Source organism: Malania oleifera, chromosome 5 (assembly GCF_029873635.1).
Source record: "Malania oleifera isolate guangnan ecotype guangnan chromosome 5, ASM2987363v1, whole genome shotgun sequence".
Taxonomy (NCBI): Eukaryota; Viridiplantae; Streptophyta; class Magnoliopsida; order Santalales; family Ximeniaceae; genus Malania; species Malania oleifera.
In genome coordinates this window covers 84,963,808-84,977,757 of record NC_080421.1, presented here as the reverse complement: position 1 = coordinate 84,977,757, position 13,950 = coordinate 84,963,808, and the positions used below count along the sequence as shown (strand labels likewise).

Below are 13,950 nucleotides of genomic sequence, written 5' to 3'. Positions count from 1 at the left end.
GGAAACAACGTTGCTGTGGGTGGCCGGAGAAGGGGAGAAAATAACAGAGAAGCAGAGAGTGAGAGAGGGAAAATAGGGGAAGAGAAAAGAAGGAGAAAGAGAGACATAAAATAAAGCAAAGAGGAAAAAGGGCCAGAGAAGGAGATAGCAAGCAAGAAGAAAAGAAGAACAAGAGAAGAAGAGGAAGAAGAAGAAGAGAGGAAGAGAATGGTGCGGCTGGGCAGCGCCCTCACAGCAGAGAAAGGGAAAAAATATATATATAAATAGAAGAGGTTTGAAGCCCTATGACCCACTAGAGCTAAATCGACCCAATTAGATCTGACCCGTTTGGAAAGAGCTGACCCGGATTAGAGATTTGACCCATTTAGAGGACCCGAATTATTATATTTTTTTTGTTCTCTGTTCATCACAAATCTGACTTTTCTGGAGCTAGTATCTCATAAAACTGAAAACACAAAAGTTGTAGATAATCCATTTATCTTTCTCTAAAAATTTGAATGGTCTCAATCAGAGCTCAGACGGAAAAATTATGCACGAAATACGAACAGGTGTTGGTTTTAGTTCCCGGGAATTTTCCTGTGACAAAAAATTACCAAAACTTCATAAATAGTGCAATAAAGTTCAAGAATGATGATTTTGGCACTTTATTAAAATATTGAACAATTTTGGACATTTAATTAAAAATATAAACAGTAAAGCCCGGGTTAAATGTCCAATTACGCAGTTTCGGCGCGTAATCATTACTCAACACAAAGTGAAGAAAGTGCCACCTAATTGGTCGAGGACAGGAGTAGGAGCATATCACTAGGATAAATTCACTACAACAAAATGACTTCTAGAAGGGGTAAAATCACTTGTAAAAAACTCAAATAATTGATGGCCTAGTTAGTCTATAATCATAATGTAGAATTATAGATATTGTCCTTCTAATTAATACTGATTCAATAGGATTAAATAATGTCAATTAAATGAATGGTTCTTAGATAGACCTAATAATAATGAGACATTCTGGTTAATACTGATTCAATAGGATTAGATAATGTCAATTAAATGAATGGTTGTCAGATAGAGACCTAATAATATTGAGATTATTATTTGTTTTTCAATGAGTTGCAATTATATTAAATTGGGTTTCCATCTTTTGCCTCTCTTATATGCTCAATGTCTCTACCTTCCATCTTCATGTAACTCCTATTGGTGTACACATAATAATCTCAAATACGTGAGATATGCAACATAGTATAGGTTAACTTCACCTAAAGAGATTTTGCATGAATAATGTGCTTGAAGATCTTTTACATAAAGGATTTACATAAAGGATTCTCAGTACTTGAAAACATGCAAAGAGAAGATCATTAATAATCTTGAATATATGAGATGTGCAATTTTCACCACCTCCCTAAACCTAGATTCAACTAAATGACCTGACAACTCTAAAAAACTAGCAATAGACACCTAGCACAAAAATGTTAACATTGCAAGACCCGTATTGCCACCAACTGTTACGATCTTTCCATGTGTCCAGTTGTTGTCTTGACCTTTCCAGTCCTACAGAGCAGCCTGAATACATAAAAGAATACCACAACCTATGTAGACACCTAGCACACAAATGTTAACATTTCAAGACCCCTATTGCCACCAACTGCTACAACATTGCCATGTGTCCAATTGTTGTCTTGACCTTTCTAGTCCTATGGAGTAGCCTAAATACGAAAAAGATACCACAACCTCTTGTTAAAAAACCTAGTTCTAGAGAGAGAGAGAGAGAGAGAGAGACAACTCTATAAAAAATCAGGAAAATTCAATGACAATTAAGAGAAAATACAAGAAGTTTAGAGAGAGACTTAAACTGAGTTAGAAGAAGCTGAAAAATCAAGTAGGTGTTCTTAATTTTCACTTGTTCACCTAGAGACTTTGGGTATCTAAAGGAAACAATGGTAGAAACTTGCATAAGGTTGAATCCTAATTAGGAAGATTTAAGCTTGTTATCTCTAATTACTTGATAGGGTTGCATAATGCATACATGTTTTTTTTTATTGTTATCATAGCTGCATATCTTGTTTAGTTGGGAAATTTTCATATGATAGATATTCTTCTTGTAAGGATGATAGCTTTACTTATTATGTCAAACCTTGTGTATGCATATGTCAAATTGTTATAGTGTTAAATAGATAACACTAGTTGTCATGGCTGTGAAATTGTGAAATTTAAGCAAGTAGGGATTGTGTCTCCCTTGGGTGAAAGGCCCTAAATCTCCATAGGGTATTTCTGCATTAAGTAATGGTTGGCCAAGCTGTAATTTGGCACTTGTTGGCATTTCTGAATTAAGTGGTGGTTAGGAAATCTGGAAGTTGGCACTTGTTTGAGATAAAATGTACACTTAGTTGGGATAACACCGCTATATTTGGAAGAAAAAAAAGTATAAATGTATGTTATTTGAATGTTATGTGATGGTCACTTTAGATGAATAAATTGCCTAGAATTAAGAGTGTGTTCATGCATATTGTTTTGAATGAAGAGTGTGTTCATGCACCTTATGATCATGCATACATGTAAGATATCATGTGTTAAGTATTGAAATCCTTATTTGAATAAGGATGTGTACTGAGCTTGTGGTTGCTCACCCTATTCCATATGCCTAGATGAATAACAATACTACACCGAACTCAATACTATCCACTGTTCTCTACTATTTATATTCTTTAATGAATAGATTATATATGGTGATTTGTTTATTGCTACCTAATTGCATGCTAGTCTAGAATGCCTCCTCCATGGCGGATGCAATTGATATGTATTGCATGCTGGTAGTGGATATATGTTCTCGTGTGCCTTGAACTGAATTATAAATGACTTATTTGAACCCATCAGGTACAGGTTTTATGGGAAAATGTCCAATTTACAGACGACATGCTGCCGAAATTTCGTTAATTTTTTTTCAAAAAAAAAAAAACAACCATGTTCAATGATAATTATAATAAAATGAACGTTAAAATATTTTTGAAATGATGAGTGAAAGTTAGGAATCATAAGAAAGGAGACAATGTAGGCTTAGTTCATTTAAAGAAGCATTCATTTTTATATTTTTGGTCCTTTAAGCCTAAAGCATTCATTGCCGAGCCTAAATCATTGAAAATCTTAAAAACACTTGGCTAAGGATTTGAAAATTAAAAAAAAAAAAGGCATAAGTTGAATATATACATAACTTAGAGGGAGCATCATCTTCATAATTTTTTAAATTAAATCCTTTCATCACCTCATAACATTCATGTCCATATGCCTAGACGAATAACAATACTACACTAAACTCAATACTATCCATTATTCTCTGCTATTTATATGCTTTAATGGATAGATTACATATTATGATTTGTTGATTGCTACCTGATTGCATGCTAGTCTAGAATGTCTCCTGCATGGGGGATGCAGTTGATGTGTATTGCATACTGGTAGTGGATATAGGTCCTCGTGTGCCTTGAACTAAATTATAAATGACTTATTTGAACCCATCAGGTACAGGTTTTATAGGAAAATGTCCAATTTACAAACGGCATGCTGCCGAAATTTTGTTAAATTTTTTTCAAAAAAAAAAAATCATGTAAAATGATAATTATGATAAAATGAATGTTAAAATATTTTTGAAAGGATGAGTGAAAGTTAGGAATCATAAGAAAGGAGACAATGTAGGCTTCGTTCATTTAAAGAAGCATTCATTTTTATATTTTTGGTCCGATAAGCCTAAAGCATTCATTTCCGAGCCTAAATCATTGAAAATCTTAATAACACTTGGCTAAGGATTTGAAAATTAGAAAAAAAAAAAAACATAAGTTGAATATATACATAACTCATAGGGAGAATCATCTTCATAACTCTTTAAATTAAATGCTCTCATCATCTCATAGCATTCATGTCCATATGCCTAGATGAATAACAATACTACACCGAATTCAAAATTATCCACTGTTTTTTGCTATTTAAATTCTTTAATGGATACATTACATATTGTGATTTTTTGATTGCTACTTGATTGTATGCTAGTCTAGAATGCCTCCTGCATAGCGGATGCAGTTGATGTGTATTACATGCTGGTAGTGGATATAGGTTCTCGTGTGCCTTAAACTGAATTATAAATGACTTATTTGAACCTATCAGGTATAGGTTTTACGGAAAAATGTCCAATTTACAAATGGCATGCTGCCGAAATTTCATTAAAATTTTTCCAAAAAAGAACCATGTACAATGATGATTATAATAAAATGAATGTTAAACTATTTTTAAAAAGATGAGTGAAAGTTTTGAACCATAAGCAAAGAGGCAATGTAGGCTTAGTTCATTTAAAGAAGCATTCATTTTCATATTTTTTGTTTGGTAAGCCTTTGCATTCATTGCCGAGCCTAAATCATTGAAAATCTTAAAAACACTTGGCTAAGGATTTGAAAATTAGAAAAAGGCATAAGTTTAATATATACATAACTTAGAGAGAGAATCATCTTCATAATTTTTTAAATTAAATGCTCTCATCATCTCATAACATTCATGTCCATATGCCGAGATGAATAACAATACTACGCTGAACTCAATACTATCCACTATTCTATGTTATTTAAATTTTTTAATGGATACATTATATATTGTGATTTGTTGATTGCTACCTCTTTGCATGCTAGTCTAGAATGCCTACTACATAATGGATGCAGTTGATGTGTATTGCATGCTAGTAGTGGATATAGGTTCTCGTGTGCCTTAAACTGAATTATAAATGGCTTATTTGAACCTATCAAGTACAGGTTTTATGGGAAAATATTCAATTTACAAATGGCATGCTGCCGAAATTTCGTTAAAATTTTTCCAAAAAGGAACCATGTACAATGATGATTATGATAAATGAATGTTAAAATATTTTTGAAAGTTAAAGTTTTGAATCATAAGAAAGGAGCCAATGTAGGCTTAGTTCATTTAAAGAGTCATTCATTCTTATATTTTTGGTCCGGTAAGCCGAAAGCATTCATTGTCGAGCCTAAATCATTGAAAATCTTAAATACACTTGACTAAAGATTTGAAAATTAGAAAAAGGCACAAGTTGAATATATACATAACTCAAAGGCAGCACCATCTTCATAATTCTTTAAATTAAATGCTCTCATCATCTCATAACATCCATGTCCATATGCCTAAATGAATAACAATACTACACTGAACTCAATATTATCCACTGTTCTCTGCTATTAATATTCTTTAATGGATACATTATATATTGTGATTTGTTGATTGCTACCTGATTGCATGCTAGTCTAGAATGCCTCCTGCATGGCGGATGCCGTTGATGTGTATTGCATGCTGGTAGTGGATATAGGTTCTCATGTGCCTTAAAATAAATTATAAATGACTTATTTGAACCTATCAGATACAAGTTTTATGGGAAAATGTCCAATTTACAGACAGCATGCTGTCGAAATTTTGTTAAAATTTTTCTAAAAAAAAAAAGATGTACAATGATAATTATGATAAAATGAATGTTAAAATATTTTTGAAAGGATGAATGAAAGTTAGGAATCATAAGAAAGGAGGCAATGTAGGCTTAGTTCTTAAAGAAGCATTCATTTTTATCTTTTTGGTCCGGTAAGCCTAAAACATTCTTTGCGGAGCCTAAATTATTGAAAATCTTAAAAGCACTTGGCTAAGGATTTGAAAATTAGATAAAGGCACAAGTTGAATATATACATAACTCAGAGGGAGCATCATTTCATAATTCTTTACATTAAATGCTCTCATCATCTCATAACATTTATGTCCATATGCCTAGATGAATCACACTACACTGAACTCAATACTATCCGCTGTTTTCTGCTATTTATAATCTTTAATGGATAGATTATATATTGTGATTTGTTGATTGCTATATGGTTGCATGTTAGTCTAGAATGCCTTCTACATAGCGGATGCAGTTGATGTGTATTGCATGCTAGTTGTAGATATAGGTTCTCGTGTGCCTTGAACTAAATTATAAATGGCTTATTTGGACCTATCAGGTACAAGTTTTATAGGAAGATGTCCAATTTACAAACGGTATGCTACTGAAATTTTGTTAAAATTTTTTCAAAAAAAAAAAACCATGTATAAAGATAATTATGATAAAATGAATGTTAAAATATTTTTAAAAGGATGAGTGAAAGTTAAATGAAAAGTTATTTCATTAAGTCCTAAATTTGCATCTATTAACATACATGGCAAATCATTTGCTTTTAACTACGGATAAGCATTATCATCTGTCCACCACCAAGGATGTTCTATTTTGAGAATGAGTTAAAGTGTTTATGTGCATGATTTGATGCATGCAACTATATATATATATATATATATATATATATATATATATATATATTCATACATACTCCATTCACATTCATATCAGTTATTCGTTTAGGATTGAAAATTATTGTACGACGCACTCTCTATATATTTTATTTCCTGATTATACTGAACACCAGCTCTCCTATGTATACTAATTTTTTTTTTTTTTTATGATTCTTAATTTGTAGAGTTTGCGGCTGTCATAACATCAGTACGATGTCATGCATGCATGCACTATAGTTGTCGGATGCAACTTTTAAATTTTTTCTTTGTAATTTTTATTGTTATTTGAACAAATGGAATTTTTGTATTTTAATTTGAATTTGTACTAGTATTTATATTTGAATTTTGAATATTTTGAAATTTTTTTTTGTTATATGAACAGATGTTATTTCTTTATTTTAATTGAATTTGTATTTGAATTCGAAATTTTGAATGATTTATGAATTTTGTAATAATTATGGTTTCAGGTTATGTATGCGAAAATGTAATTTCATATTTTTACAGGAATTGATGATTAAAAAAAAATAGTATTAAAGATTTTTTTAATTTTTTAATTATTAGTGAAAGATTCAAATTCGTCACTAATAATAAAGTATTAGTGAAGGATTCAAATTCATCACTAATAGTGGAGTACTAGTTATGGTTTTCAGATTCGTCACTAATACCCTATTATTAGTGACGAATTTGAATCCTTCACTAATAGCCTACTATTAATGAAGAATCTAAAAATCGTCACTAATACTCTACTATTAGTGACAAATTTGAGCAAAGCAGATGTAGAATTTATAGTGACGATATTAGGGTTTTAGTGACGGTTGTAATTCGTCACTAATAGTTAGTAGTAACTGCAGATATAGCAACTAATTTAAAACCGTCACTAATACTTATAAATTCGTCACTAATAGTATTAGTGATGAATTTATAAGTATTAGTGACAGATTTGATCCTTCACTAATACCCTGATTTTTTGTAGTATGAGGGCTTACTGAGAAAAACGAGTGCCCTGGTTGTATCAGATATGGCACTAGGCTGTATAACTTGTTAGGGTAGAGGGAAACTGCTTGTATAGGTGGATAGATTTCCTTATTCTTAGGGGCCTTCACTGGTAAACTTTGTATGAATTGTGTGACTGCGAGATTAATTTACCACTTGAGGACTTACTGAGTAAGGTGAGTATCTTGGTATGCTTTAGTGGTGACCTTTGGGTTGCCTATTGTACCAGAGCAGAGGGGTGCTACTTGTATAGTTGGGTAATCACCCCTATCCTTGGGTAGTCTCATGGGTAAATATTTTGCATGTGTTTTATTAGGAATAGGAAAATGATTTCAGAATATATGTTAATGGTTTTGCAAATGATATTAAAATATTGATTATAATCTCATGTTAACCACACGTTATTTTTAATATATATTGTTTCTTTCCCTTACTGAGATGTGTCTCACTCGATTAATTTATCTTTTTAGGACCATCACATAAACGAGCTTAGAGAAGCTCGAGGTTGATAGCAGTTTTGGGGGATATAGAAAGAGAAAAGGGTATAAACATTTTGATGATAATTATGGGATGTATATAAGTTATGTTTTATGTTTTTATGTTTTAAGTCTTCTGTGGTATGGATGGTTGTGAAACATACTGGTGTTGTGAATATTGAAATGTTTTGGAGATATGAGTATATATGGAAATGCAGGTGATGGATGGTTAATATGGATTATGGATAGAATTAGGAAAATCTGGTATTATTTGTATAATTGAGGATAATAGTTATGTTTTCTGCTACATATGAATGTATTTGTTTTTGGAATGCTAGGATTTTATCAGGTATAATGCTCCAAACCAGGTTTAAGGGTTCGGGGAATTACATTTTGGTATCAGAGCAATGATTTTGGGATTTTGAGAACTTAGGAAATGATTTATACCAAAGTATAGGAATGAGTTAGGATGAAAAATATGAGATGGATGAGTTAGTTGTTAATAAGTTTAGGATTTTGTTTTATAGCCTAGAGGCAGAAATCCCTTAGCGGACTTCTGTGATTTTTGGATTCAGTTGACGGTTTATAAAAACTATAGTAAATCCATCGACGATGATGTTTCCTAGCTGTGAGATTGGTCCTTATATGGATATTTTAGATTTTTATTGGATTTAATTAATGATTATGATGTTTGGAGATTATGATATGGAATTATTATCTCTTTTTTGTCCTTTTTTCAAGATGGACTCTGGAGATGAGAATATAGAGGTTGAAGGAAGGGAAGGTTCAGATACTTCCAGTAAAGAGGACGTTGATACCTCTAAGGTGCTACAGGGTATAGTCCGCCAGGTTAAGGCAGAGATGAAGAAAGAACCTAAAGAACAAAACTGTCCACCTGTAGGTCAGGACTGTAGCATTAAGGAGTTTATGAGGATGAACCCTCCGACCTTTGTGGGAGGAGCTGATTTAGTGGCTGCAGATAATTGGGTACAGGAGATAGAGGAGATTATGGTTGTACTCGACTGCACGGATGAGTAGAAGGTCCGTTATGCTGCATTCAAGATGATTGGAGAAGAATATGCTGCAAAATTTATGGTCGTACTCGATTGCAGATAACCATTGCAGAATATGCAGCAAAATCTGTGGAGCTATCACGCTTCACACCATTTCTGATTCCGAACGAGGCAAGGAAGGCCAAGAAGTTTAGGAAAGGCCTGAGGCACAGAATTTATGAGCTAGTGGTGGGGTTTCAGGTTCATACTTTCTCAAAATTAGTTGATAAGGCTTCGGTGCTAGAAAAGAGTATCCAGAGCAGCACAGAGCCTTCAGAGCAGAAGAAGAGGCCTCCACCATCTAGTTTTCAAGCTGAGGTTAGTCAGGGATCAAGGAAGAAAAGGAAAGAGATAGTGGACTTCGTATGCCAGAAATGTAATAAAAGGCATAGGGGCGAATGCTAGTTTGACACTCCGAATTATTTCAGGTGCAATAAACCAAGCCATATCAAGAAAAACTGTCGGGAACCATTACCTATGGTATTTATTCAAAATAAGGACGGTGGAAAATAGCAGGTACCACTTGGAAGAGATGCTCCACCCCAACTATATACACTTCAGGCTGAGGAGGATGCCATTAGAGATGGGTTTATAATTAAGGAAATTATAAATTTATCCAGTTATGGATGAATGAGAAGTTTATATAATGATTATATAATTGATGATGCAAAAGTATATGGTGAGATATATATATATATATATATATATTGAACTGTATGGTTTAATGAATTCTAATGATGCGAAAGGATGATTGGTAGGTAAAAATTTCGATGACGAAATTTCCTTAAGGAGGGGAGAATGTAATGACCCAGAAAATTTTAATTATAAAATACTTAGGAAAATAATAGATGAAAAAGATAAATAAGGAATAAAGAAAAGAGGGGAATAGAAGAAAAGAAAAAGAAATTGTAAAAGGATATTAAACAGGTTCTTGTCAAAGAGCAGGATCTTCTCATCGATGAGAGATCTACAGAAACTCGTCGCCGAGTATGTATGTCTCATCGACGAGGATTAACCGAGAGGGTTTGAGATGCTCTAAAACTCATTGACGAGCTTTCGGCATTGTCGATGAGTGCTCTTCATGGGATCGTCGACGAGTCCATATGTCTCACCGACGAGGCCTTGCCTATAAATAGAGTTTCTTTCATTTTCAGCAAGAAACTTTAGAATTTTACTCTCTCTCTCTCTCTCTCTCTCTCTCTCTCTCTCTCTCTCTCCCTCTCTCTCTCCAAAAACGGATCCTCAACTTTCTCACTTCTATTTCGGGCTAGATTTGACCCAGTTTGACAATCTGGAACCACCACGAGGTTCGTAGGATCGTTCTCTGCAAGGCCGCGGGAGCTGATCGTTGATTTGAGCCGTTTGGAAAGCATCCCAAAATCAAAGTAAGTGAGTTATTTTGGGATTTTTTTTAATGAATATTGTTATTTGGAGCCTAGAAAGTATTAAATAAGTATTTTTCCTAAGATTTGAGTCTGTTGGGGTTTATTTAATTAAACTAAAGTTTTTGAACTAGGGACTGGGTGAGCATCACAGGCATCGGTTTGGGATACCTGTTGGTGTAAATCAAAGATTCAAGTAAAGGGGAAATTTATATATTAAATCAGGTTTTCATGAATTAAAATGGATTACATTTTATTAATGTATATATGTTTTCATGTGGGAATAAAATACCAACCATGTAAATCATGTTTTCTGAGTTTAAGGTTGTTTATTTAGCTACACATATGTGAAAATGAAGTGATGAAAGTAGAAAATATTTCCAGGATAATTATGTAAGAAATGAATATATATTTTCAGTATATAAACATTAAATGTTGGTTGACTTATTTTATAGGCAATGTATGAACTTTTATGCTAAAATGTGTGGCATGAGTGGATAGTAATGCTATTTGAATATATGTTATTTGTATGAGATGCAGACTATGTAAGAAATGTTTTGTTAATGAAATGTTATTAGGACCATGTTGCTTGTGTTTGATAATGCAACCATGTATGCAATGATAGCTAAAATGAGTTGTAGACTAATTGATGACGCTAAAAGGAGTTGTGTTAGTAGATTCTAGCGCATATCTATGTGGACTAACTAATGTACAGCTAAAAGGAGTTGTAGTACGAATGAATGAAATGAAAATGAATAAAATGGAAATGTGAATGAAATGGATATGAAACGTGAAATGAGAACGATGTAAAATGTTAAAGGTTACGTAAAGTGAAATACCAAGAAATGCTAAAGTTATGAACATGAACAGATATGGATGATTGAATAACAACTGACAAAATAATGTATTATGGTATTATCAAGTATTTATGTTAGTAGAACATGTTACTTTAGGGCGGTGCAAACTCTTCGCTTAAGGGCTTGCTGAGAAAGGCGAGTGCCCTGGTTGTATCAAATGTGGCACTAGGCTACATAATGTGTTAGGGCAGAGGGAAACTACTTGTATGAGCGTGTAGATTTCCTTATTCTTGGGGGCCTTCGCTGGTAAAATTTATATGAATTGTGTGAGTACAAGATTAATTTATCACTTGAGGGCTTACTGAATAAGGTGAATGCCCTGGTATGCTTCAGTGGTGACTTTTGGGTTGCCTAATGTACCAGAGCAGAGGAGTGCTAATTTTATGGGTGGGTAATCACCCCTATCCTTGGGTAGTCTGGTAGGTAAATATTTTGCATGTGTTTTATTAGGAAAAGGAAAATGATTTCAAAATATATGTTAATGGTTTTGCAAATGATATTAAAATGTTGATTATAATCTCACGTTAACCACATGTGTTTTTAATATATATTATTTCTTTTTCTTACTGAGATGTGTCTCACCCGATTACGAATTTATCTTTTCAGGACCACCACGTAAATGAACTTAGAGAAGCTCGAGGTTGATAGCATTTTTGGGGGTTTTAGAAAGAGAAAAGTGTATAAACATTTTTATGATTATTATGGGATGTATATAAGTTATGTTTTATGTTTTTATGTTTTAAGTCTTTTGTGGTATGGATGGTTATGAAACATACTCGTGTTGTGAATACTAAAATGTTTTGGAGATATGAGTATGTATGAAAATGTAGGTTATGGATGGTAAATATGGATTATGGATAGAATTAGGAAACTCAGATATTATTTGTATAATTGAGGATAATAGTTATGTTTCCCGCTACGTATGTATGTATTTGTTTATGGAATTCCAGGATTTTATCAGGTATAACGCACCGGACTGGGTTTAAGGGTTCAAGGCGTTACAAAATGATGTTCGTTTTTCAATTTGGCGAAGAGATGGAGAAGAAATTAAGAGAAAAAGAGAAAGAGAGAGAGATTGATGAGAGAGAGAGAGAGAAAGATAGAGTAGGAAAACGCAAAAAGGGGGGGCTCTCTGTAATCAGGAAAGTAACTTTCCTAATTCTTCAGGAAAGTTATATATATATATATATATATATAATATTATAATATAATATTAATATATTATATTATTTAATTAATTATAATTATATAATAATAATAATAATAATAATAATAATAATAATTATTATTATTATTATTATTATTTTGGATTACTACATCCTCTCCTCACAAAAATTTCATTCTCAAAACTTGCTAACCAACACTTATCAAAACCTCTAGAGTTTTTGAAATGATCACCCGACTTTAGAAAGAACTGGTAGCCACCCACATGGTGGCCTCGTCCTAAGTTTATTAATGAGCCTCACTTTTGAGAAATGCTGAATCCAACTTTCTCTGAAATCTAGCACACATGCCCACAACATATCCTCTAATAACTGAATCGTCCTCCTGAATTGTCAATCAGTATCAGGATGAAATGCATTGCAAAAGGCAAGGTGTGATCCCAAGGCTTTGTGTAAGCTTTTCCAAAAATTGGGAGGTGAACTGTGGGTCTTGATCTGATATGATGGATACTAGTGTGCCGTGCAATCTAACTATCTCCTGAACATACAACTCTGCTAGTATATTCATGGAGTAATTAACTTTGATTAGGACAAAATAGGCAGTTTTTGTTAGACGATCAACAATTACCCAAATGGTGTTTTTCCCATGAAGTGCTGATGGTAAACTTGTTACAAAATCCATGGAAATGTGCTCCCACTTTCACTCAGGAACGTGGAGTGGTTGCAATGATCCTACTGGTCTCTAATGTTCAGCCTTTACTTACTGACATGTAAGACATTGTTCCAAAAATTGGGCAAATTCCCTCTTCATGTTATTCCATCAGAAAGATTCTCGCAAATCCTGATAGATCTTGGTACTTCCTGGATGCATTATATAAAGAGAGCGATGAGCCTCTTGCAGAATTGTTATTTTAATCTCCGCATCATTGGGTACACATAATTTGGTGTGAAACCTTAAACTCCCATCATCTGAAATACTAAAATCCATCCTTAGTCCACTCTGTACTTTACCCTTAATCCCTACAAACTCCAAATCCTTCTTCTGTGCAGCCTTAATCTTCTCAAGCAAGGTTGGTTGGATTACAAATTTAGCAATGAAAACCTAATGGTTTCCTTCCACTATTTCCACACCAAATCCCTTCAGATCCATCCTAATTTGATGTTGAGTTACCACTGCTAAAATTGATGCATTTAATGACTTTCGACTTAACGTATCAGCTACCTTCCCTGGGTGATAGTTGATGGTACAGTCATATTCCTTTATCAGTTCTAGTCATCTCCTCTGTCTCATATTCAATTCCTTTTGCATGAAGAAGTACTTGAGGCTTTTATGGTCTGTAAAAATTCCGCACCTTTCACCATACAGGTAGTGTCTCCATATTTTCAATACAAATACCACTATTGCTAATTCTAAATCATGTGTAGGATAGTTCTTCTCATACTCCTTGAGTTGTCAAGAAGCATATGCAATAATCTTCCTCTATTGCATTAATACACACCTAAGCCCTTTTCGAGATGCATCGATATAAATCACAAAACCACTATCCCTTGAAGGAATTTTCAATATTGGTGTAGTGACAATTCATTGCTTTAATTCTTGGAAGCTATACTCACGTTCATCAGTCCACTCATACCCACATACTTTCTTGTCAACCTTGTTAGAAGATCTGATA

The 13,950-nt window shown here is 33.3% G+C and overlaps 1 protein-coding gene across 1 annotated transcript; it reads left to right on the top strand.

Moving 5' to 3' along the window:
* Nucleotides 1-8,564: 8,564 nt before the first annotated feature.
* Nucleotides 8,565-9,280, top strand: LOC131156028 (uncharacterized). The gene is made up of 2 exons (XM_058109480.1): nt 8,565-8,810; nt 8,936-9,280. The coding sequence occupies exons 1-2, from the start codon at nt 8,565-8,567 to the stop codon at nt 9,278-9,280; spliced, it is 591 nt and encodes a 196-aa protein (XP_057965463.1).
* The last annotated feature ends 4,670 nt before the right edge of the window (nt 9,281-13,950 follow it).

Bases quoted from the DNA above. Each gene is read 5' to 3' on its own strand.
- LOC131156028 (XM_058109480.1), top strand. From the start codon at position 8,565: ATGGACTCTGGAGATGAGAATATAGAGGTTGAAGGAAGGGAAGGTTCA. The intron at 8,811-8,935 runs GTACAGGAGATA...ACTCGATTGCAG, and splicing joins TAGTGGCTGCAGATAATTGG to ATAACCATTGCAGAATATGC.